The sequence below is a fragment of the Myodes glareolus genome, chromosome 7 (genome assembly GCF_982192425.1).
Source record: "Myodes glareolus chromosome 7, mMyoGla1.1, whole genome shotgun sequence".
NCBI lineage: Eukaryota > Metazoa > Chordata > Mammalia > Rodentia > Cricetidae > Myodes > Myodes glareolus.
The window spans coordinates 91,965,704-91,991,393 of NC_142032.1; the positions used below are offsets into that span (position 1 = coordinate 91,965,704).

The 25,690-nt window shown below is 47.0% G+C and overlaps 1 protein-coding gene across 2 annotated transcripts in view; it reads right to left on the minus strand.

Moving 5' to 3' along the window:
- Positions 1–25,690, minus strand: part of Parva (parvin alpha) — a 155,401-nt gene that overhangs the window by 38,177 nt on the left and 91,534 nt on the right. For both annotated transcript variants that reach the window (XM_048460215.3, XM_085692917.2), the window contains exons 2-4: positions 7,317–7,406; positions 6,411–6,481; positions 2,120–2,222 (exon numbers count right to left, since the gene is read on the minus strand). In XM_048460215.3, the coding sequence (XP_048316172.1) occupies positions 2,120–2,222; positions 6,411–6,481; positions 7,317–7,406 (264 nt within the window). The remainder of the gene's footprint in view (positions 1–2,119; positions 2,223–6,410; positions 6,482–7,316; positions 7,407–25,690) is intronic.

Below are 25,690 nucleotides of genomic sequence, written 5' to 3' on the forward strand. Positions count from 1 at the left end.
CTTAAACGCAAAATTCTCTAATGGCTCATATACATTTACAGCATCGATACAAAGCCCAAAGGTGCTTATTATTGTAAATAGTATTGTTAGGTAGGCCTGACTGGACATAAACTCACTCTGCAGCGGAGGCTGGCCTCACATTTACAAGAATCCTTCTGCCTGAGCCTCCTTAGTGCTGGGATTCTTGGCACGTGCTAGCACACCTGAGCTGAAGGTAGTTTTGCACACTCGTTCTAGTGCACCAGCTTCAACTGCAGCTCAGCATGCACCCCATATGTGGAATTTCCAGTTGGTCAGTACTCAACAAACTTTCACCAGATTCTGGAACATTTTTGGATTATATAAATTTGAATACACAGACACTTTCCCCTTAGACACACATTATGGGTTGGGGGATGAGCACAGAAGAATTCATAGCCCTGTCTTCTACATATGATCATAATGTATAGTGTGTAAAAGGGAGACACCTGAGCCCAGAAGGATGAGCAATAATGGTGTATCTGGGTCAGTGGCAGAGGAAGAGTGAAATGTTGGGCTGAACACATGGCACATGAAATAACGTACTGTAGCGGAAATACAAATAGAAAAACCAGTGGTGAGGACAGTCACTTACTTCGCCCACCGTGTGAACCTTACACTCCCTGTCATGTGAACCTCACACGCCCTGTCATGTGAACCTCACACACCCTGTCATGTGAACCTTACACACCCTGTCATGTGAACCTCACACGCCCTGTCATGTGAGCCATCTGTGGAGAGTGCCTAAAGAAAGGCTGCAGACAGTGTGGGGGTGGGAGATGTCCTGAAGTACTGATAACCGTGCTAAGTGATCTGGATGGTGATCTGCAGGGAAGGGCCTGGGGGTCCTAAGTCAGGGTGGACAGAACTTGTGATTTAACCAGGTGTTGCAGCTAGCAGGTGATGGACCGGCGGAAGTGGGATGGGAGAGCAGGTGTGAGCTCGGAAGCTTTTCAATAGCGCAGACAAGAGCAAAGGGGGAGAGTAAAAATGGAAAATCAGATGCACTCAGGAGAGGTCTCTGAGCAAAAAGGGGGTCTTGGCAACACTGTGCATGGGGGTGGCTGGTAAGGAGATGGGTACTTCTCTAGAAGGGTATATTCAGTCCAAAGTACACCCAGGTAGAGGGGCTGAAAAGCAGTTACATCCTGACATTAGAATCTTGGGCTGCTGTGGGTCAAGTGACAAGGAAGATGAGACAGAAAGCTTACTTTATTCATCCCCTACTAAGAACACCCAGAATTCTCCTGTCCTTCCTTTTGGTCTTAGATTTCCACATTTGGGAAGGCACACAGGAACTGTGTGTGTGTGTGTGTTAGCGTGTGTGTGTGTGTGTGTGTGTGTGTGTGTGTGTGTGTGAAAGAGAGAAAGAGACAGCACATATATTTAGTAGCACTCAGATCAGAGAAGGACACAGGAAAACACATCATAGATCACAAGTACACACATGTATGTCCACAGACAACAGACATACATACAGGTTTCTATAGATGACAGGAATATATACAGGCCTATAGATCACAGAGGGACACACAAGCTCCATAGATACACAAAGGGACACATACATTTACATAGATCACAGAAGAACACAAGCATTCATATGTGCCTGTAGACAACAAGAGGTGCATACATGAACACTCCCATAGATCATAGAGGAGTGCAGACATGCATATAAACCACCAAGGGTCATACACCATAGGTCTTGGGTATCATAGTACCTTCCTGTCAGGTGAGTATACACACACACACACACACACACACACACACACACACACACATATCCATCAGCCACAGAAGTCTAAAACCACAAGGGGCCATTCACACATGTGTTAATCTACTTAGCGAGGTCATGAGATCAGTTTCCTGGAGGGGGAGGTGGCTTTGCATCTCTGCAGTGGGGGTTTCTCATGATAACCCAGCTGATGACCCAGAATGCCAGGGAGCAGATCTAAGTGATCGCTGAGACTCCTCCCACAATTCCATCATATAAAGCAGTAGCCCTATAGGGCAGCTAAAGCCCCCATGCTTCCATTGTCACTGTGACCTGGACCTAGAGCCTCAGCTAAGAGCCCGCTGTCAACCCCAAGTCTGCCCCTCCTACCAAAGAGTTTCTGCAGGACTTGGCCATCGTAGAGATCTTCAGCCAGGTCCTTCACAATGATTCTTTCGCCGACCAGCACATCATTGATCCAGTCGATGAGCACCTACAGAGAGAGTGCAAGCGTCAGCGAGGAGTTGCTGCCTGTGTGTTTGGAAAGCAGCTTTCTCATGCTGGGCAATTAAAATCTACATGAACTTCAATCTTAATTAAGAGCAGCAGAGCAGACATGGGACCAGTGTGCAAAGGTGGGTGTGAGCCTCAGTACCCCTGTGCATTTGCAGAATGTTCCAGCTAGTTTGTTGTCAACTTGACACAAGCTAGAGTCATCTGAGAAGAGGGAGCCTCAAATGAGAAAATGGCTCATGATCTGGCTGTACCAAGTCTGTAGGACATTTTCTTGATTAGTGATTGAAGTGGGAAAGGTCCACTTCATTGTAGGTGGGGCCACTCCTGGGCTGCTGGTCCTGGGTGCTATAAGAAAGCAGGCTAAGCAAGCCTCGAGGAGCAAGCCAATAAGCAACATTCCTCCATGGCCTCTCCATCAGTTCTTGCCTCCAGGTTCCTGCCTTATTTGAGTTTCTGTCCTGACTTCCCTCAGTGATGGATGACAAACTCTAAGTTGAAATAACCCTTCCCTTCCCAAGTTGTTTGTCATCATCAAGAGTTACCCTAAGACACCTAGGTTAGTCTTTCTAGTATGGGCAGTACCAGTGAGTTTTCTGACCTTCTCTGACGCCAGGCCTTCCTCCGATGGGATAGGCTTCACAACAGGCAAGTGTATGGACTCTGGAGCCATGCAGATTAAAACTCCAGCTCTACCTACTAACTTGTGTGTGCATCCCCCATCTACAGCTGTGCACACAAGTGCCTGCATCTCTCTGGTGTCCATGATGTACATGTGTCTGCCCCCTGTGAACTGTGGTCTACTCACAAGCCCGTGTGCATGTAAACTCTTGTCATCTCTGAATTTGTTAACTTGGGCATGCCATCTGTCCTGTGTGAGCTGAGGCAAGCCAGTTACTTCTGTGGATCCTCTAGTTCCTGATTGCTAACACTGTGGACCAAAGTACTGCCTGTGTTAGGCGGTGGAAAAGAACTACCTATGACAGTGGCCCAATACTCCATGGAAGGCAGATCTTAGTATATCAAACACCCTCCCTTTAGGGTACTTTGCAAGGGTAGTTACTGTCAGCTGGCCTTGTAGTACCCACAGTCAGAAGCAGAGAGAGATGGTGCTGATGTTCAGCTTTCTTCCCCGTTTTATTCTGTCTGGGACCCCAGCCCATGGAATGGTGCTGCCCACACTTAGGGTGGGTCTTCCTACATCAACCTAATACAGATAATTGCTCGCAAGCCCAGAGATTTGTTTCCATAGAGATTCTAAACCTCATCAAGGTGACAGTCAAGGGTGACCATTACAAGGTCCCATCTAGGCAGGGAGCACAGAGAAGTAAGCAGCAATGAATGCTTCCCCCAAAGCCTTGGTTTTGAGGAGTCTCTGAAAAGACGACAAGGAGGCTGAAGACTAGGATTTCAAGGTGGCAGACATAGCCTAGATTTGGAAAGTCAAAGCTCTCCCTGGAGTGAGGTTATGGCCTGCTGGGCAAGGTTGTACTTTGTTTGTACAATGATGTGCACCTCCAATCTTCCTCTTCTGCAAGCTAGGTTCTTGGTCCAGATCAGTGTTTGGAGCCCAAACGGCAGAGCTTGTTCTGATTGTTGTCTCTTGGACCATTAGAGCATTGCTTACCCAAGTCAGGACTAGCTGTAGTGGTTTGTATGAGAATGGCTCCCATAGGTTCATATATTTGAATACCTGGTCTCTGGTTGATGGAACTGTTTGGGAAGGATTAGGAGGTGTGGCCTTGTTGGAGATGTGTCACTGGGGTCTCTCTCTCTCTCTCTCTCTCTCTGCCTTATGCTTATGGATCAGATACAAGCTCTTAGCTACTACTCCAGCGCTATGGCTGCCTGCCTGTCTGCCTGCTGCCATGTTCCCTGTGATGATGGTTATGGACTCTAACCCTCTGCAACTGTGACTCCCCAATTAAAATGTTCTTTTGTAAGTTGTGTTAGCCACGGTGTTTGGTCGTGGCAATAGAAAAGTAACTAAAATACCAGCTAAGAGTTAACCTCTCCAGTATTGGCTCTCTTAGGCCAAGCACCCCAGAGAAGTACAAGGGCAGACAGAATCTCCACTGCAGCTGGCCCACCTTCTCCCTGCATGACAAAGTGAGGGCTCAGGCTCCTCTCTCGCCAGGGCAGCCATCAGTGGATACAGTACAGAAGATATCAAGAAGGGGCCAGGCTGTGGGGCTTGTGCTGAGGCCCAGAGATTAAAGGGGGTATGGTCTGAAGCCCAGACCACTGAAGGGGCATTTATTCAGCTCCTCTGAGCAGGCTGCCTTCGGTCCTCCAGGTTCTCACAGCAGTTCACAGCTCACACAGCTTTGTTCTGCTGAGTTAGTGACAGCTACAGAGACAATATCCTGATCATACTTTTGACTAGCCTGGCTGCTGCTGGTGGTGTGTGATGCATCCATGGGAGTACACGTGCATATGGTCATGAGTGTTTGTGTGTAGAGGCCAGAGGTTGACTTTGGTTATCTCTGTCCATTATTTTCCACCTTATTTTTTTTTGAGACAGGGTTTCTCCACTGGACCTGAAGTTCATCATTTTGTTGAGACCAGCTTTCTTCATGTCCCTTTGCAGTGAAAGGCTTCAAGTGCATGCCAGCACACCTGGTTTCCATCTTGTGGGTTCCAGGATCCAGAGTTAGGCCTTCATGTTTATATAGAAGCGCTTTACCCACTAAGCCGTCTTCCAGGGCCCCATCTGCCCGCTTTTAAAAAAGGTTCTTTCTTTCCTCACTTCACTTCTCCTTCTTTTTCTTCTCTTCCAGCCAATGGATATGAAATACCTGCTATCCATGGCATATTATGCTAGACTTTGGGGGATAAGATGGTTTCAAAGAAAGGCAAATCTCTAACCTCAAGCAGCTCACTGGCAGGGAGGGGAGGAGAGAGAGGAGGGGGAGGGAAGGGAGAAGGGAGAGAGTACGGGAGAGTAAGCACCTAGTGCAGGAGTTCGAGCCTGTGGAGAAAGACACTGACACCAAAGCCAAGGGGCCAGGGCTACACAGAGGCTGGGTCATAGCAATGGGCATCAATAGGACTTCTGGGAGGAAGTGGTGTGCGGGAAGCCAGAGGCAATCTAAGTAGAGGGAGCAGCTTAAACAGAAGCCTGGGGTCAGGGAGTGCTGCAGCCAGCATTCAGCTGTCCCTCTGTGGCTAGGTACATTATCTGAGGCTGAAGAGAGCCAAAGCAGAGAGTCAATACCACCCAGCTACAGACAGGCTTTGAGCAGGAAGACACTATGAGTGAACCTGTGAACAAAGAGGAGGGATAGTGTTGTGGGATCCATTCAGCCAATAGCTTTTGGGGTACGGGCCCTTAGGGCGTGGTCTCGCTCTGTTCACGCTGAACCAAGCAGCTGCTGTACAGCTCATTTGACTCTGGCCTGTTTTGCCCTCCGCCTCATCCATGTGTGAGCACACTGCTGTGTGTGCTGAAGCACCTTCAGCCCCATCCTAAAGCCACTTGGGAGTAGTCACAGCGGGCGTGGTCTGCACTCCCCGGCCCACACCTTCCACAGCCTCAGACCACGCCCTGACACCTGGCACCCCAAAAGCGATTGGGGTAGGTCAGGGGACAAGAAGGGACAGGTGAATGGCAGAAGAGTTTGCTACATGACGGCCAAAGTACCACACACAACATATAGTCTCTCTCCTTCCCCACCTTTCTTCCTTTTCTTTCCTTCCTGTCTTTTTCTAAGACACGGTCTCAAGTATTCTAGGTGGGCCTTAAACTCTGTTGCTCAGGGTAACCTTGGATTTCTGATCCTTCTGCCTCTACTTCCCAAATGCTGAGATTACAGTCATGTACCACTATGCCAGGCTATGCTGTGCTGGGGTTGGAACCCAGGGCTGTGTGCAGGCTAGGAGAGTACCCTACCAACTGAGCCACACTTCCAGCCCCCAATTCCATCATTCTAACCCAGCTAGACCATAAACAAATCACTTGGATTCCTAAGACTTAGTCTCCTCATCTGGAAAACGGGGCTGTTCCTATTTTTGACTTTCTATGTTCCTTTGAGGGGCTTTGATATGACTCTGTCCTCCTTGTAGTGTCCCCTGCATGGTGCCTTCACAGAACAGGTGGTTTACACACATCTGCCAAGGCCAGGAGGGGGCAGGGAAGTCTCCCAGAACCTCTCCTTATCTGTCTTACCTTCATCAGCTCTTGAAGCTTGGGATCACTGCGTGAGTTTGGATCCACCATCGTCCGCACCTCATTCTCCTCTGGAAAAGGAAACAGGGCTTCTGCATTGACTGCTGCCTACTGCAAAAAGAAGCTTCTCTGACCGAGGCGGCGAGCAGCCCAAGTGCTGGGAACAGGTCGCTGGACATGACACAGCTACTACACTCAACGAACTTACAGCATCTGTGGTCACCTGAACCAGATGCGTATAAGATGAAGCCAGCCAGACTTCCAGCCTGAGTGGCGAAGAGGCTCTAGAGGTTCCACCCCTTGCCGGCTGACGAGTTACAGGCAGCTGGTGGCCACCGAGGGAGGGAGAATGGTTCATTGGTGGTGGATCCACTCGTGAGTTGCCCATGCTCCAGGGGACAGCTCCCAGCTGTCCACACATAAGGCAGCATTAGCTGAATTTAGTGGGTCATTAAAAAGAAAAGAGGAGGGCTGGAGAGATGGCTCAGCGGTTAAGAGCACTGACTGCTCTTCCAGAGGACCCGGGTTCAATTCCCAGCACCCACATGGCAGCTCACAACTGTCTGAAAAACCCAGTTCCGGGGGATCTGACACCTTCACACCAATGCACATAAAATAAAGCTAAATAAACCATAAAAAATATTTAAAAAAAAAAAAAGAAAAGAGGAGGATGGAGAGGAAGAGATGAAGTTGGGAGGAGGGATACGTTGGGGTTTTGGAAGTTAGAGAGAAAATGGAAGTGGATACAATCATATTTCATTACATACATGTATGAAATTCTCAAAGAATAAATTCTTAAAATTAAAAAAAAAATCCTAAAACTAAAACAAGAGCTAGAAAAAGAAAAGGAGTTTGGTGGAAGTGTCTAAGCGGTGTGCACTAAGCTAGATACAAGGGGACAGTTACCCAGCATGGTGTCCTCGGGGTCCAGCTCGAAGGAGATGGGGCTCAGGGGCAGGTTGATGGCGTTCATTCCTTCCTCCTGGAACTCGGATACTGAAAGACAAGGAAGAGCCTGGTCACACGTGGGGGAAGGATGACGGCGTAGGGGAGGACTCTCTGCAACATCCGTGATCAATACTGATGTTGAAAGAGTGTTCCTCCCCTCCTCCCCAGACAGTGAGCTCATAGTTGCTCTGTGGATCTATCTCCAGTCTGATTGCTCTTTCCTAAAATGGCCCAACTGACCCTTTAATCTCAACTTCCTGCCTGTCCTTCTCACTTCCTGGAGAAAACGAGAGTCATAAATGTAGAGCTCCATCTCCCAGAGAAGATTCTGGAACGAACAGGAGCAATGGTGGGCAGAGACACTGTCTAAGGCCACCGTCTCTGGCCTGTGCCTGTCCTTCCTCCATGGCTATCTTTGCCTCCTCACTGTAGATGGGGGCCATCAATTTCAGGCTGTTCTCTTCTGAGCCTTTTCCATGAGCAGTCCAACCTCCCCCCACCCCCGCCTTCCTGAGACTTTCTTCGGATATCTGCCCTCCCTCCAGCATCTAACCCCAGCTGCTGTGTGGGAATATCGGGGGCTCTGGGCTCTGGTTCGGGTTCCCCAGCTCTCATGAATGGAGGGATCATATCTAGGAACTACCACTTTACAGTCCTGTGTCCTTAGCTGAAAATGAACTTCCAGTGGGGACCACTAACTTAAACATTTTTTAATTGCATTTAGTTTATTTTGGAGTGTGTGTGTGTGTGTGTGTGTGTGTGTGTGTGTGTGTGTGTGTGTGTGTAATGTGGAGGTCAGAGGACAACCTGTGGCAGTAGGTTCTTGCCTTCTGTCATAATAGAATGCAGGGGTTGAACTCAGGTCATGAGGCGTGATAGCATGCATCATCAGCCACCGAACCATCTTGCCAACCCGACTACTAATTTCATTTTCCACATACTATAAATCCGCAGTTCAATTTAGCAAAAGAAACGTGAGAGCAGGTTCGACGGAGAGCCCTGTTTCAAGCACACCATCCCACATGAACCTTGGGGGGAACGATTCTCGCCCCCAAGTCAGTTGTGCACCAGGCATTTGGCGTTGGCCTTGGCTTACTCCTCCTAAAAGCTGCAACTCACCTCCTCTCGCTTCTCGCCAATTAAGCACAGAAGGGTCATTTTCTCTGAAGGGTGTTGGTCACTGGGGGGTCTGAAGGCGCTAATACAGCAGCAGCAATCAACCCTCATGAAAGCAATGGCCCATCTTTCCATTTTATTTATTCATTCATTTATCCATTTCTTTATTTATTTACTTATTGACTTATTGGCTCAGGCCTTCCTGACTGCAGCCTAGACTTGGGAGGACTCTTAAACACAAGGCATTTACTTGTCCGGTTGTAGCTGGATAGGGAATGTGTCAGTTGCACCAACACAGAGAAGCAGGTGTTACTTCAAAGGGACATTCACATTAGGGAGTCCCTGGCCAGTGGACTCTTGTATGTAATGTATGTATGCTGCACGAATGTATGCATGTATGTGGGCGTGCATGCCAGGCATACAGAGCCCAGAAGAGGACATCGATGTCTTCTCTATCATTCTTGGCCTTATTTGTTTAAAACAGCTTCTCTTACTGAGCCTGAAGACTCCACCCTCAGCACTGGGGTTATAGGTAGGTACTGTTGTGTAGGCACCGGGGATTCAAACTCAGATCCTCATGCTTGTAGAACAGGTGCTCTTACCCACTGAGCTGCCTCCTCTGCTCTATGACCACCAGGCTTTCAACATTCCTCAGGACATTACCCAGCTCCTGTCTCCAAATTCATTCAACTGCCCTTCTGTTAATCCTCCATAAAACACAGCAGAAAAAATATAGGAGGCCTTAAAGCTTCAGGGAGCACTGAAAGGGCTGCATTATTTCCAGCTAACTACATTTCCTTCTTTGGACTTACATGCACTTTGCTCTTTTCAGGGCTATTTCTTAATTTTTCATTTTTTGAGGCAGGGTCTCTCTCTATAGCTCTCTGGGTGGCTTGGAATTCACTATGTAGACCATATGTGGAAATGAACTCACAGAGGTCCACCTGGCTCTGCCTCCCGAGCGCTACTGCATCTGTCAAAAGCACACCGTTTGTTCCTCTAGGTAACTACCAGGCAGTGGAAATAGCCATGCTTAAATATGGATGTGAGAGTAGCCCAGGTGCCTAGAGGCAGCCCAGGCTGCTTCCTTGAATGCTGGGAGTCCTGACTTCCTCTGACTCTTCTGCATGTCTCTTCCCAGGTCTGTGAGGTTTTACACAGTCATGAGTGGAAAGAATTAAGCACTCATATCCTCAGTTGCACCAAACACATTTCAAGTACTCAGGGGTCCATGGGGTCTGCAGTTCCCACAGCACCATGATACAACATTTCCCACACAGGAAGTCTTTTTTTTTTTTTCTTCTCTAAGATAGGGTTTCTCTGTATAGCTTTGGTTCCTGTCCTGGAACTAGCTCTTGTAGACAAGGCTGGTCTTGAACTCACAGAGATCTGCCTGCCTTTGCCTCCTGAGTGCTGGGATTAAAGGTGTGTACCACCACCACCCAGCTTGTCTGATATGTTCTTAGAAGATCCAGCTGGTCTACACACTGAGGACATTCATGAGAGAAGTCCAGCCAGGCCCAATAAATGAGCTTTTGCTGTAGGATAACGCTCTTGTACACTGTAAAGATTTGTCACTCATACTGGTTTAATAAAATGCCGATTGACCAGTAGCCAGGCAGGCGGGGCAACCAGACTAGGTAAATTCTGGGAAGAGGAAAGGTAGACACTCACCAGTCAGATGCAGAGGATGCAAGATGAAAATGTCTTACTGAGAAAAGGGACCAACTCACATGGCTAAACATAGATAAGAATTATGGGTAAATTTAAGTTGTAAGAGCTATTTAATAATAAGCTTGAGCTAATAGGTCAAACAATTTATAATTAATATAAGCCTCTGTGTGTTTATTTGGAACTGAATGGTTGCAGGACTGGGTGGGACAGAAACTTTCATCTGCAAGCCTTTGTTTACTCTATTATAAGTCTACTGAGACCTCAAGTTTAGATATCCAAGACATAACTTGAGACTCAGCACCCTATGCCTACCACAACCATACAAAAAATAAACTCAGTCTCTCCCTGTCCTTCTTCTCCTCAGTAGGCGGTACCACTGTTCACACCAGGATGTTCCACATGTTGCACACAGATGCTCATGGGTATTCACAGGCTACGCGTGACCTAAGGTAGCTATGGATATGGCCCAACATAGAATTGTTAACATACTTAAATCATGATGAAATATGTGTATTTATATGTACGCATATATGTGTATGTATGTATGTATGTGTGTGTGTGTGTGTGTGTGTGTGTGTATTGGTACCTTGGTTGCATGGTGCCTGAGCATTAACTTAGAAGATGAATGCTTTGCATCAAAATGTCACGTGAAATAAACATACATATTCTTTTGAAGCACCCTGGCTTATCTAATGGTTCAAGTTGAAATCTGGAGAGCCCCACTCGGGCTCTTTTCCCTTACCCTTTCTATCAAACACACGGACTGACGGGTTCTCTAGCCCCCACCCCAACATGCCAGGACCTCAGTTTAGCTTCATCTTACCAACACTTCCCACCCCCAATCCTGGCTCAAGCCACAGTTCTCCTCCATTTGCCCATCAGAGCCACCTCCCACCCAGCCTAGACTTTCTCTTTCCCCCACCTACTTGCCAGTGTGCAGCCAGACTGCTCTATGAAATGCAAAGCAGCTTTGTCCATCTATCCTCCTGCCTTCAACTCTCCTGCAGTCCCTCATCACACACTGGACTCCTGCCTTTCAAGACCTTTGCTCAGCCTTCTGCTGCCCTTAGATTTTCTTCACAGAATTGCCACCACTCGAAAACATTACTGTAAGTGCGCATTTCCAATGTCCCCCAAACTGGAAGGCAACCTGGGTGAAGTCGGGTGAAGTCCTTCATGAGAAGGTCTGAGTGGCTCAGGCTGGCCTTGAACTGACTATGGAGCAGCTGCACAGCAGTTTCCTCCAAGATCAAAACATCCCACCCTGCAGGAAGCACCTTAACCTGGAAGAGCAACAACTCACAATAGTTGTTTTAGGAGGTCCCTGAAACTGACCAGATTCACTAGGCCCCTCCCTGCCAGAACAAGTTAAAAAAGCTGAGAATCCCCCTGCGGTGGTTTGAAGAAGAATGCCTTCTATAAGCTCATCTCTTTGAATGCTTAATTATAGGGGAGTCATCAGGCACTCTTAGAAGGATTGGGAGGTGTGTCCTCGTTGGAGACAAGCTTTGTCCTCTGTGTATCTCTGGGGACGGGCTTTAGATTTTAAGAACCTAAGTCTGGCCCAGTGGCTCTTTCTTTTCCTGTTACCGGCAGATCAGGATGTAGAACTCTCAGCTACTTCTCCAGCATCATGTCTGCCTGTGTGCTGCCAAGCTCCCCAACGTAATGAACTGTAAGCTGTAAGTAAGGTCCAATAACACGCTCTCTTTTCTAAGAGTTGTCATGGTCATGGTGTCTCTTCACAGCATCAGAACACTGACTAAAACAGCCCCTCAGACAGGAAAGCCGAGATGCAAAGAAGACTCTGGGATCAGACCAGTGGCCTGGAAGGAGCAGAAATCAGCAGGGATGCCTGGAAGAGGTTCGGACCAACTGAGGCACCTGGAAAGGACACTTTACGCCCTGCTGAGCTGCTGCAGGCTGTGCAGTGTGCTCCAGGTCCCCAGTTTCGTGAGCTGTCGCTCATGCTGGGGCCGTCTTTGGTGATCCAGTTTTCTTTGAGTCGTTTCTGTCCGTGCAAGTCAGTCCTCACCCATATTCCTGTAAGTAACCCCAATAAAGCTCATGGTTCATCACATTGTTCTTTGGTGGTATCTCTACATTGGCTTTTCATGGTTTCCTGTCTGGGGTGAGTAGATGTGTGTACTGCATCTCCCCAGCAAAAGTTTTGTCACACAGCAGTAGCCAAAGGTGACTTTGAACTTCTGAAGCTCCGGCCTCTACCTCGTGGTTCCAGGACCACAAGTATGTATCATTATCAGCCCCCTGACCTTTGTGCATGCTAGCAGCAGTTTGCCAGCCGAGCCTCACCCCTAGCCTGGGGAAGCTTTGTCCTCTGTTCACTATCAGATTCCCAAAGAGTGCTTAGGGACTCAACTGACTAGGTTCAAACCCAGGCTCTACCACTTTCTGGCTATGTGACCTTAGACAAGTCCACTGGTTTCCTGTGCCTCACTTTCCTTGTCTACAGGATGGGAGTGATAATAATATTGCCAACTTCCTAGGTCTGTTGGAAAGATAACACGCATTCCTGGTCCCCAAGGAGAGCCATGGAAATATAAGTCACTATTGCTACTGAAAACGGTGTCTCTGATACTCTCTGCTCCTGGCAAGTGTTTATTGAGTAAGTAACCCAGAATGCAAAGATTACTCTTCAAGGCACAGGCTAGATACACAGGTAGAATTTGCCCGAGGAATTTAAGAAAGGCCTTCATTTGTGGGAGGTGGAGGATAGGGTATGGGGGGACTGAAGGGGGGGGGGATGTTGGGCCAGGAATCATTTACATTTTAGTCTGAATTTGAGCCTGATTCTCTGTGTGCATGCGTGTGCGTTTCTGAGATAACATTCGCAGCACGTGGTTGTTTTGTTCTTTTGAGACAGGGTCTTGCAGGTAGCCCAGGCTGCCCCGGATTCACTATGTAGAACATCCTGGCTTCAAACCTGTAAATCAATCCTTCTGCAACCAGTGTGCATTTTGAGAAGGAAAAAAAACCCCACATCTGTCCCAGATGTAGCCAGAGCCAGGTTTGTATAAGCACAGCGGTCTCTAAATATCTCCTAACTAGAAAGATGATATTCCCAGCCAGGACTCCTAAAGGTGGGTCTGAATGAGGTTCCTCACTGTGGAGTGTTTTTGTTTTTTTTTTTCCAGAATGTTTTCAGATGAACACAGCTACGGTCAGAACTCCGCCCTCTGGCCTGCCTCTTTAATTCACTCACTGAGACACAACAAGCCCCAGAAGAAAGGCTCAGATATGCTTGCAATTGGAAATGGGTGTTTGGAAGAAACCATTGGGCAGGAACCCTATTCCCTTTCCATTAACCGCTGACTCAGAGCCAGTTGTTTGTAAAAGCCAATATGCAAACTGCTCAGTCTGCGCCTGGCCCCCGCCCCACGAGGCCCCATTAGCAGCCGCTTTCCCCAAACAGCCCGCCTGCTTTGGAAGGTTCCTTTCTATTCAACCCGAGCAGGGCCCAGAGGCAGCCTGTTTGCCAATCCCTGAGCTCGGAAAGACAAAGGACCGCGATTGAATTTTCTCGGAGCAGAATCTGAAGATGTTGTTTACTCTAGAAGGGTCTGAAGCGCTCGGCCTGAGGGTGCAGCCTCCAGCCGCTCACCGGCCATTAGTCATAACTTAATAAAAGCGTAAATGGTTAGCTGAGGGCCGGCTGGGAAAGCGCCGAGATTGCCTTAGTTCACCCCAAGAAGAGGGGTTTCTTTCTTTCATTTTATTCTCTAGAAAATGCTGTCTGAAATGAGGTCCAAATGGCTAGCAGAAGGCAGATCTGGGAATTTCAAAGAGCTGGATTCGAATCCTTCTCTGGCTTTGATTAGCTGTAGGACCGGATGAGGCTTCCTGCAGTTAGGTCTAAAACAATCCTCTCTGAAATAACAACACAGCCAACACTTCTGGGTTCCTCCAGGGTTTCTATTCTTTTCAAAGAATCTCCATTTTAGCATAGGAGCCCGGTGCCTCTCCTGTGTGCCTGGTGAGATTCTGATTGTTTCAAGTCAGTAGAGATGCTCTTTACCCATGCACTGGGGGGCCATGCCATACAACTCTAGTTACTGAGCTGAGAATGTGAGGGGAAACATTTCTAGGAGATTCTAGGAATAATTTCCCTCCATTTAAGAAAGGGTACCACTGGGCGGTGGTGGCATACACCTTTAATCCCAGCAGAGGCAGAGGCAGGAGTGTCTCTGTGAGTTCCAGGTTAGCCCGGTCTACAGAGTTCCAGGACAGTCAGAGATACACAGAGAAACCCTGTGGGGTGGGGGAGGAGAGGATAAGAGTCCCAAGGAAGGTAAGTGCCCCCCCCCAGTACTGTATCAGGCTTTTATGTGTAAGTTTGCCACAGCTATTTTATAGCCAAGAGGTGAATTAGTCTAAAGCAGAGGTTAAAACACTGAAGTTGACAGGAATGAAGAAAAAGAAGGGGCTTTGGTTGATACTGGGGAGTTATTGCCCCTGAAACCATCCCTTACTCTTTAAACTAGAAAAGCAGGTGTTTTCTTGGGTCAGGGGCCCAATGCATCCAATCAATGTGCAAGAACCAACATTACCTGGAGAGCAAGGGTTGGTAATTAATTGATAGTAACTTCCACTTTCTCAGGGACTTGCTGAACTCTAAAGCTCTATGCCTGGGAACCCAAAGAACCCCAGGAGAGAAGCAAGTATGGAAAAAAGAATGATGAAGTGTTCTAAAAGTTAAAGAGGGTTGGGGTGGAGCTCAGCTGGTGGGGTGCCTGCCTGGCACCCCTGAAGCCCTGGGTTCTGTCCCCAGGAAGTGGAGCACACGGTAACCCCAGCACTGGGCAAGTAGAGATAGAAAAGTTCAAGACCAGACATAGTAAGTTCGAGGCTCCATAATTATATTCACTCAACAGATAAGCACCACTGGGTGCCTCCTCTGGAGTCTGGAGACCTGCCTCACTCGGCTCCCAGGAGTGGGGGAGACAGGCCCAGGGAACGATGGGATCAGTGTGCTGCACCCAGGCGCCAGAGGGGAACCAAAGGAGCTTCTGCTGAATGAGGCTGATTCTGATGCTGAAGTCTGGGGGGTGGAGGGGTTCCTAGAAAAAAGGGCCATTTGAGCGGGACTTTGAATCACCTAAATTCTCGTCTAACACAAGTCGAGCCCCTCTCCACCAAAGCACATATATGTAAAAGTAGGGAGGTTTAGGAAAACAGGATAGAGGTTGAGACAGTGGCCATGGTGTCTGAACACAGTTTTGGAGTACGCACATTCACGGAGGGGAAACAAGGGCGGGGCAGAGAAGTGGATGGGCCTAGAGTCGTGGGCTTAATCATAAGGAAATAGGCTGGGCGGTGGTGGCGCACGCCTTTAATCCCAGCACTCGGGGGCAGAGGCAAGTGGATCTCTGTGAGTTCAAGGCCAGCCTGGTCTACAAGAGCTAGTTCCAGGATAGGCGCCAAAAACTACAGAGAAACCCCGTCTCGAACCCCCCCCCCGCAAAAAAAAAAACCATAAGGAGAAAGTAAAGGCAGAATGCCCCCAATGAAGAAGACATAAGGGAGTCTCCAAGGCTGCAGGAGCTGCCATTATCACTGCACAAGCTGACTGCCCTCCCACAGACACAAAGAACGACTGGAATTTGAAACTGAAAGCCGTGTTGCTGCAGTAGCACAAACACACAATGCTTAGGGAGGAACCAAACTAAATGTGGATAGGATTGACATTTGGGCAATATAAACCTCTCAGGTAAAACCGTGGGAAGTACTTCCTTGTTACTGACAAACTAATCCTGAAGCTCACAAGCAAAGGCAGCACAGAGTGCTGACAGCCGACTTCAAATACCAGCAAAGCTATCATAGTCAAACCAGGACGGCGTTGATAAAAGCCCAATGGCATAGGACAGAGAACTCAGAAACAAACCAGACAGGGTCTCATGGATCCCTGGCTATCTTTGAACTTGGGATGCAGTTGAGGGTGATCTTGAACTCTTGATCCCAGGCTTCTACCTCCTCACTGCTGGGATTATAGGAACGTTTTATCACATTGGTAGGGATGGAACCCAGGGCTTTGTGCGTGCTGGGCAAGTACTTTACCCACTGAACTTTATCCCAGCATCCCCAATGCATCTCTGCTAAAACATAAAGGCAATTCCACATGGAAAACTGTCTTTTTAACAAAGGATCCTACAGTGACTGTAGAAAAGTCAGCGAAGACACAGATCAAAATCTAAAGTATGGAGCTATGACCTAGTGTATGGCAATGCATTTTTAAGATAAAACAGTAAAAGGAACATCTATAAAAGAAATCTATTGAATCTTATTAAAACACCTACTCTGTGAAGGACGCTGCTAAAGAATGAAGAGGGGCTGGAGAGATGCTCAGAGGATATAGCCCTTGCTGGGCAAGCATGAGGACTTGAGTCTGATCCCCAGCACCCACACTGGGCATGGGAACGCTCAGCTGTAATCCCAGTGCTTCTATGGGGAGATGGAAAGCGGAGACAGAAGAATTCCCGGAAGCTCACACCCAGCTAGGCTGGCACACACTGTGACAAAATGACTGAAAGCAAGGACTGACACTGAAGGGTGTCCTCTGACCACCACAGGTGCACAGCAGCAAGTACATGCCTGCAAACACACATAAATGCACATGTGTGGTTATTATTTGATGCAGTCCTGGCTGTCTGGAACTTGCTATGTAGACCAGGCTGGCCTCAAACTCACAGAGACCAGCCCGCCTCTGTTTCCCGAGTGCTGGAATGAAAGGCGAGTGTCACTAAATGTGGCAGTTTTCCAATAGTTTTAGGTAATCCCTATGTAATGGTTGTTAGATCCCCCATCCATGGGGATCATGACACACAAGTTGAGAACTACTGGCATTAGAGAGCCCCTGTCTCCCAAACAAACAAACAAACAAAATAAAATTCCAGATAAAGTAGTCAATCTTTGCTGCTCAAACTGGGTTACCATTCCCCACTCCTTAGGTGTGGGTTGAAACAGCTACCTACCTCGTTCTAGAGTAATATATGGAAGAGGGACTTTACACTGGTGCATCCTAATGGGCTGCCTCAGTCACATGGCCAGGTCAATGTTATCAGCCATGCGGCATGTTGGTTCTGCACACTATTGATATGATGACGTAACAATGCTACTTTGTCTTTTCTTCCCCAAAGCCACATCCCAAAGTCTAACGAGGAGAAAGACTGCAGCCACATCCCAGTAGAAAGAAAACCTCAAAAATACTTCTCCAGGGACTGGAGAAATGGTACCAGTTAAGAACACTGGCTGCTCTTCTAAAGGACCTGGGTTCAAGTCTCAACACCCATTTGGTGGCTCACAACTGTCTCTAACTGCCATTCAAAGGGATCTGACCCCTTCTCCTACCCCTCATTCATACCAGGCATGGATGTAGCTCACAAACATACATGCCAGCAAAATACTCATACACACAGAAAGAAAGAAAGAAAAAAGAAAGAAAGAAAGAAAGAAAAGGAAAGGAAAGAAAAGAAAAAAAAGAAAAGAAAGCAAAACAACAACAAAACCCCCAAACCTCTCCTCAGAACTATCAGGTTACCTAAACCCAAGTCTACAAGACTTGCAGCCAAAGGGACCTTAACAGAGGAAGGAACTGGGCATAGTGCCCCACACCTGTGGTCCCAGGGCTTGGGAAGTGGAGGCAAGAGGATCAGGAGTTCAAGGCCAGCCTTGGCCTCACATAAGTTTGAGGTCAGCTAGGGATATATGAGGTTCTGTCTTTAAAACCAAGACCAGAGCTAGTGAGATGGGTCAGCAGGTCAAGGTGTTTGCTGACTTCAATCCATGGAACCTACATGGTAGAAGGAGAGAACTCATTTTTGAAAGCTGTCCTCTGACCTCCACATGTATGCCATACAGTCATATACTCCTACACCACAACAAATAAATGTTTAAAAAAATATGAAAACAACCAAACCAACCACTGTGATGCTGAGCGACAGTTTTAACAAACACCCTGCATTTAACAATGTGAGGTATTAATTTAACAATGTGAGGTATTAATTAGTAAGTGTGGGAAGTGGGGGTGGGGTATGAGGAAGCTCTTTGCAGTTCTTCTGTGAATCTAAAACTATGCCAAAAGAATATTTTAAAAAGTTAATCTAAATTTACTACTTGTCCTGGTTAGTTTTATGTCAGCTTGGCACAAGCTAGCATCACCTCAAAGGAGGGAGCCTCAGATGAGAAAATGTCTCCATAAGATTCAGGTATAGGGCATTTTCTTAGTGGTCAATAATGGAGGGCCCAACCCACTGTGGGCGGTGCCACCCCTGAGCTGGGGAGCCTAGGTTCTATAAGAAAGCAGGCTGAGCAAGCCATGATGAACAAGCCAGTAAGCTGCACCCCTCCAAATGGCCTCTATATCGGCTCCTGCCTCCAAGTTTCTGCCCTCTTTGAGCTCCTGTTCTAACTTCCTTTGATGATGAACAGTTATAGGGAAGTGCAAGTCAAAGAAACCCTTTCCTCCCCAAGTTGCTTTGGTCATGGTGTTTCATCACAGCAACATAAACCCTAAGACACTACTGTTGTAGAAAAATATACACCATCATGGGAGGAGGGTAGAAAGAAATCCCTAATTTTATGGGACATGTAGGTTTCTTCCCTTCCCCAGGAAGATGGTGGTTGATTTATTCATGCTGAATACAGTTTTCTAGATATATCTGTACAGAAATAATACACCGAGATCATCACAAAGTCCCACAACAAGGGCTATACTCATTATGATTCAAGAGTCCAAGAAGCTAGGAAGAAATCCCATTGTCCAGGGCTGTGGTGTGATGGTCCAGCGACACTGTCAACTTGCTTGGGTTTAAAATCAACCATGGCGTATGTCCACTGGGGTGTTCCCAAAAAGGTTTAACTGAGGAGGGAGGATCCACCCTGGATGTTGGTGGCACCATCCCATGGGCTGTGGGCACAGACTGAAAACAAAGGAAAAGGGGAGCTGAGCACCGGCGCTCATCTCTTGGCTCTGTGACCTCAGACTCAGTACGACCGGCTTCCTCACACTCAAGCTGCTGAGGCTTCCCTGCCATGATGGACTGTATCTTCGACGGAGAGCCAGCGCGCTTCCTTCCTCCAGTTGCTTCTGCCTGGTGCTTTATCACAATGACAGAGACGAAAGCAACCAATACAAAAGCTTCAGGTAATGAAGAGCTTCCTCCATGCTTAAGGATACTTAAGGGAGTGTTTTCACTTTCTAGGTGGGTCTCATAAGTGGATCTACCACTGAAGGCTCAGTGATCTGCTCACATCTCCCCAAACCCAAGTTTTTATTTTATATTCACGGTCCCTGAGAGGGATCTTCGTGTCCAGAGTTTATGTGCGAGTTTTCAGCTGCAGCAAAAGTCAGCTACTGGAAACATGGTAGATTACAGTAAGAGCTGTAGGTTAGAGCCCAACGTGGGTCTCATTGGGTTAAAGTGGAGACATCAGCGGGGCTGCATCCTTCCATGGGCTTCTAAGGTAACTGTGTTCTCATCTCTTTGCCCAAATTCCTTGTCTCTTAGTTCCTTCTTAGTTCCATCTCCAAAGCCAGTACTGGAGGAGGGGGTAAGTTTTCCTGTTGCATCTCTTTGGCCTTTTTTCTGTGTCCCTTGTTCACTTTCAAGTACCTTGTGCTTACACTAGGTCCACCTGGGTAATCCAGCAGGGACTCTCCCACACAAATTCTATCCCATTGTGTCACATAAAGTTCTTTTTTTCCAACATTTCCTGGGAGTCAGGGCTTGGGTATCTCTGGAAAGATCATAAAGTCTACAATGGTTTTTTTCCATAGACTAGGAACATTCTCTTCTCCCCTTGCCCTTCCTTGCAACATATGGGTTCACTTCCATCTTCTCGATTATCAAAATAAAATGCAAAGCCCTGATGCTGCCCACCCAGTCCCTCAAACAAGGGAAACTCTATTACTTTGAAAAACAACAAAAATAATACTTGTTTCCATAGCTATTATAGATGGGGCAAGAGCCAGGTCTTAGTGGCCTCAACACAAGGCCAGAGTTGAACCACATGCTCCTATACCTTCTGTAACTATTTAGACGCGCGCGCGCGCACACACACACACACACACACACACCCTGGGGGAGGGGCTGGCAGTGTGATGGGAAGGGATGGAAGGATCCATAGTCCTCTGTCAGTTTTTAATTTGGTAGGCTTTATGGCCGCTGCAGAGTTGGAAAGTAGCCAAGCAATGACCCTGGGCATGATTTTATTGTTCTGCCCAGCACGTGGTACAACTGCCCTCCAATTGCTAGCAAGCTCAGAGAGAGGGGGCAGAACTACTGTTTGGCTCCAGGCAGTCAAAAATGTGAATGGAAACATCTGCTGAGGTCTTAGCAAGCCATGAGAGTTCAATTTAGACGGCACAAGGCAAGGAGGTTCAGGGGAACAGCACATCAGTAGGCTTTGTTTTTTCCATGCAATGGTTTGCTGCCTTTTTAGACGGAGAACCATATCATTGCCTTGGCTTTAAAGTCTACCCAGGGCTGGTGAAATAGCTCAGCAAGTAAAGTGCTTGCCAGCAAGCCTGAGGACCTGAATTCGACTCCCAGAACCCACAAAGTGGAAGGAGCGAAATTTTAAAGTCTATTCCTACTCAAGCAGATGGTTGTATGATGTTCTGAGTGTATATAAAGGTGAGGCACCACATCGCCATGGATAGGTGTGAATCTGGGTATGTTCACACATCCTAAGCTTTCAGAAGAATACAGAATTTAATCTAGCTGGGTAACTATATGTCTGGTGAGCTGTCTAGTCAGTAGAACTAATCCTGCTTATCTTTCTGGCTTCTAGGCATAGTGGAGGTACCTCTGATACCAGGAGTCAAGAATATATTGCAGATGATTTCCAAATTGCTGGAGCTGGCCAATCCCTATGGTGATTGCTAGATCACCATATGCTAGATATGCTAGATTGCTAGATATGCTAGAATCTCAGATTCTAGCAAAGTACCAGGGACCTAATCGTCACACTTAGTGTGGGCGATGCTTTTCTGGGAAGAGGGTGTTTGTTCTAGTTTCATTTTGTAGATGTGGTTAAATATATTGACAAAAAGCAATATACGGAAGAAAGAGCTCACAATTCCAGATTAGAGTCCATTATTGTGAAAAGTCAAGACAGGAACTTAAATATCATATCTTCAGTCAGGAGCAGAGAAACAATGAGCAAATAGAGGCCTGCATACTTCACTCTCATATATAAGACCAACTGCCTAGGGAATGGTGCCGCCTGCAATGGGCTTTATCTTCTTACATAAATTAGCAATCAGGCCAGTCCTCTACAAACATCCCCATAGGTCAACCTGATCTAGACAATTCCTCATTAAAACTCTTTCCAGGTGATTCTAGGCTGTATCAAGTAGACAGTTAAAACAAAACCATCAGTGCAACACACTAACATTCCCCAGGGAGCTCTGACCCAATCCAGAGAGCACAGGGCACGCCTCGGGTATAGTGAGCCACAGCGATGTATTGGGTGTGTTTCTCACTTTGTCTTTGTACAACCCTTGGATTAAGTTTCCTTTCTACAGCTCCTCTGTGAATCTTCCACCTTCAACATCCAAAGCCTTTTTTTATTAATTCTGACAGATGGCACTTATTAGCGCAGTGACTCTGCTGAAGAAGCAGTACACTGGCTACTCAATCACCCTGTGCAAGTGACAACTGAGTGTGGCCGTGGGCAGACATGGGTGCTGTGTTCTGACTGGGCCCGTTTGCTCCTGAGTCAAGACGGGATAGTTCATTCTGAAGGACACCACGTGTGGAAGCTCAGTCTGTGTGCACCATGAGATGATGTTAGGAGAGCAAATCGCTTGTCCTTCCCTCGGACCAGACACACAGGCATGGCTCACATGTGCCTGTGCAACACACTGACTCCCACACTTATTTACTATCCCTAATAATCCCCCTCCATGCACACAAGGAAAAATAAGACCCAGAGAGGCCAAGGTCACTAGAAAGTAAAGCTTTTTGATGTCAGGCCAATCAGTTCAAGAGTTCACATCCTTCATACCATGCTATACGTGCCCAACTCCATCTAACAGCTATATATATGAAACTGTATGTTTTATTGGATGAAGCAGATGGAATATTTCCCAAACACAAATCTGCACCTCTAAAAAAAAAGCCTGAAAACACATACTATGCTATTTTGTTGTTGGAAACACATAGGGATGTCATTACTTCAGCTTTTCCATGCAAAGCCAAAGGTTCTTTATTTGGAATGACTGCAAATGTTGTGCTTAAGGGTCCCTAGCCACTTTTATTTTATATGTATGAATGATATGTCTACATGTATGCACGTGTACCATCTGCAAGCTTGATGTCTTCAGAGGTCAGGAGGAAAAAAAGCATTAGATGCCCTTGGGCTGCAGTCATGGATGGTTGGGATCTGCCATGTGGGTGCTGGGAATTGAACCTGGGTCCTCTGCCAAGAGTATCAAGTGCTCTTAATTCATTTAAGAGAACTTTGAAAATATAAAAGCCAGGCTGTGTGAGATAGCTCAGTGAATAATAGTGCTGGCCACCAAACCCAATGATCTGAATTTCATCCTCATACGGTAGAAAGAAAGAAGGGACTTCTGCCTGTTGTCTTCTGACCTCCACAGGTAACATACACACACAGGTACATACATACACACACAGGTAACATACACACACAGGTACATACATACACACACAGGTACATACATACACACACAGGTAACATACACACACAGGTACATACGTACACACACAGGTACATACGTACACACACAGGTACATACGTACACACACAGGTACATACGTACACACACAGGTACATACATACACACACAGGTAACATACACACACAGGTACATACGTACACACACAGGTACATACGTACACACACAGGTACATACATACACCCCCCCCAAACAAGCAAACAGAAAACAATTAAAATGTATTTAAATTTGCTAAAAATCAAAGAAATAACAAGGAAACGCATTGGTGAGCGATGGTCTCAGGGAAATGTAGTAACTCCTTACAGTTTTTCCCAGGCCTCACACACGCATGACTTAACCAGTCTGTAGCTGCTGGGCATTTAGGGAGTTTCCAGACCTCGAGGAGCAGCAGCAGGGTCTGCCAACTGTGAAGGGTTATGGGTGAGCTCAGCTGGCACAATGCTGGCCTGACATGCATGAGCTCTTGTGTTTGACCCCCAGCACCACATCAGCCAGGCTGGAGGTAACATAGCTATAATCCTAGCACTCAGGAGGTGGTGGCACAAGACTCAGACATTGTCATCCTTGACTACATATTGAGTTTGAGATCAGCCTGGGCTACGTGAAACCCTGATCAGGTGCATGTGCTGGACCAAGGACTGCAAGAAGTGATAATCTCCTTCCTCTAATGTGGCAGTTTATCCTAACCAGCCAGTAGGGAATTAATCTAATGGAAGCTGTGGAATTAAGAGGGAGAGAGGGACCTTGTAGGAAGCACCTCTCAGAGACTTCCCATCAGCTAAGTTCCTCACCCCAACTGCCTCCACACTTTCAAGCCATGCTAGGCACAGGTTGTGGGGGTCCAGGAGCTAGACCCTGGCCAGAAAAGCAGAGGAGGTTAATTACACCGACACCTACGCTGTCTACTATAGGTGAGCCAACACAGAGGTGGCTGGGCGTAGCCGTGAGGTACAAATTTCTGTTGTACCCATGGAGGGGCTCAAGACCTCTCACACCAGAGAGAAACCTCAAGAGTCTGGTGGGAGATAACGAGTCTATTTTTAGAAAGAAATCTGAGCAGGACATATTTTATTCTCCTCTAAGGACAGAGCAATGAAGAACAGATTAGACCTGAAGCAGAACCCTGTTCTTTGTATTATGACACTAGGCCTACGTCATTTCTTAGTCCTGGCTCCATGACATGACCACATAGGAGCTTCTGAGGGTGTCCTGACCTTACCCAGGCTGATCTGAGAGAATGTCAAATCCCACGGAGCAGGCAACTTGCTCTCATCAGAGTCCTACAGCCTTACAGCCTCTTGAGCAAGCTTCCGAGAGTGAGGTCAGGTCTCGTGCTTCCCAAATATTAGTTTCCCCTTTACAGCTCTCTGGGGAACAGAGCTGAAATCTGGAGCTAGTTCAGCCCATTGTCACAACCACAGAGCCACAGGAAGGGGATAAACCCTCTGTCTGATGGAACGACAAATGGTGTGTATGATAGTTATATACCCAAAGGATGCTCGATCGTACCACAAGGACATGCGCTCAACTATGTTCACAGCAGAATTGTTTGCCACAGCCAAAACCTGGAAACAACCTAAATGCCCCTTGACTGATGAATGGATAAGGAAGACGTGGTACATTTGCACAATCCAGAGTACTACACAGCAGAAAAAAATAATGACATCTTGAAATCTGCAGGCAAATGGGTGGATCTAGAAAACACCATATTGAGTAAAGTAACCCAGACCCAGAAAGACAAATTTAATATGTACTCACTCTTAAGTGGCTTTTAGACATAAAGCAAAGAAAAATCAGCCTACAATTCACAATCCCAGAGAAACTAGACAACAAAGAGGGCCCTAAGAGAGACATACATGGATCTAATCTACATGGGAAATAGAAAGAGACAAGATCTCCTGAGTAATTTGGGAGCGTGGGGATCATGGGAGAGGGTAGTAGGGGAGGGCGGAAGAAAGGGAGGGAAGCAGAGAAAAATATGTCGTTTAATAAAACATTAAATAGTTACCTTTAATTATAAACCTGATCCAGCTTAGATTCAGTTGGGAAGAGTCTCAACGAGAAACTGTCTACATTGGGCTGACTTTCGGACACGTTCATGTGAGATTGTCTTAATTAAATTAATTGACAGGGGAAGACGCAGCCTACTGTAGGCAGCATCATCCTTTAGGCAGGGATTCTTAAACTGTGCAAGAGTTTCCAACTGAACTCTTAGAATTTCTCTAGTGGAGAAATCTAACTGAACACAAGCAAGTAAGCTATCATGGGTGCCTTTACTTGTCTTTGTTCTTGACTGCGAGTGTGATGTGATTAGTCGCTTTAAGTTCCTGTTGCCTTGACTACACTACTACACTTCACAACAATGGACCTTAACCCGCAATTCTGAAAAGAAAACAAACCCTTTCTCCCCTAAATTGCTTTTCATCAAGGTATTTTTTTTTTAATCCCAGAAATGAAACTCGGACAGGAGACATTAAAGGTCTGCATGCACACCCAAAGTCTAGTGTGCCAAGGGCTGACCTGAAAGAGCTCCAAGTGGTAGGAGAACACCAGAGTGTCCAGAAAGACCCAGATGGGAGAGAGAATGGACTTTATGATAAAGGTGGCATGAGGCCTTTTTGTTCCCAGAGGTCTCTGCTTTCCTGTCCATCTCACCCAGCACTGTGCAATTACATACCCGTGTGCATATCTGAAGAACACATGCATCCCCTGTGACTCCAAAAGGCCCAAGAATTGCCCATCAGCATCTGCCAGCATCCAACACACAATGAATGCTTAACATGCATTTACTGAATGAGTGAACAGGATAGCGACGTGGGCT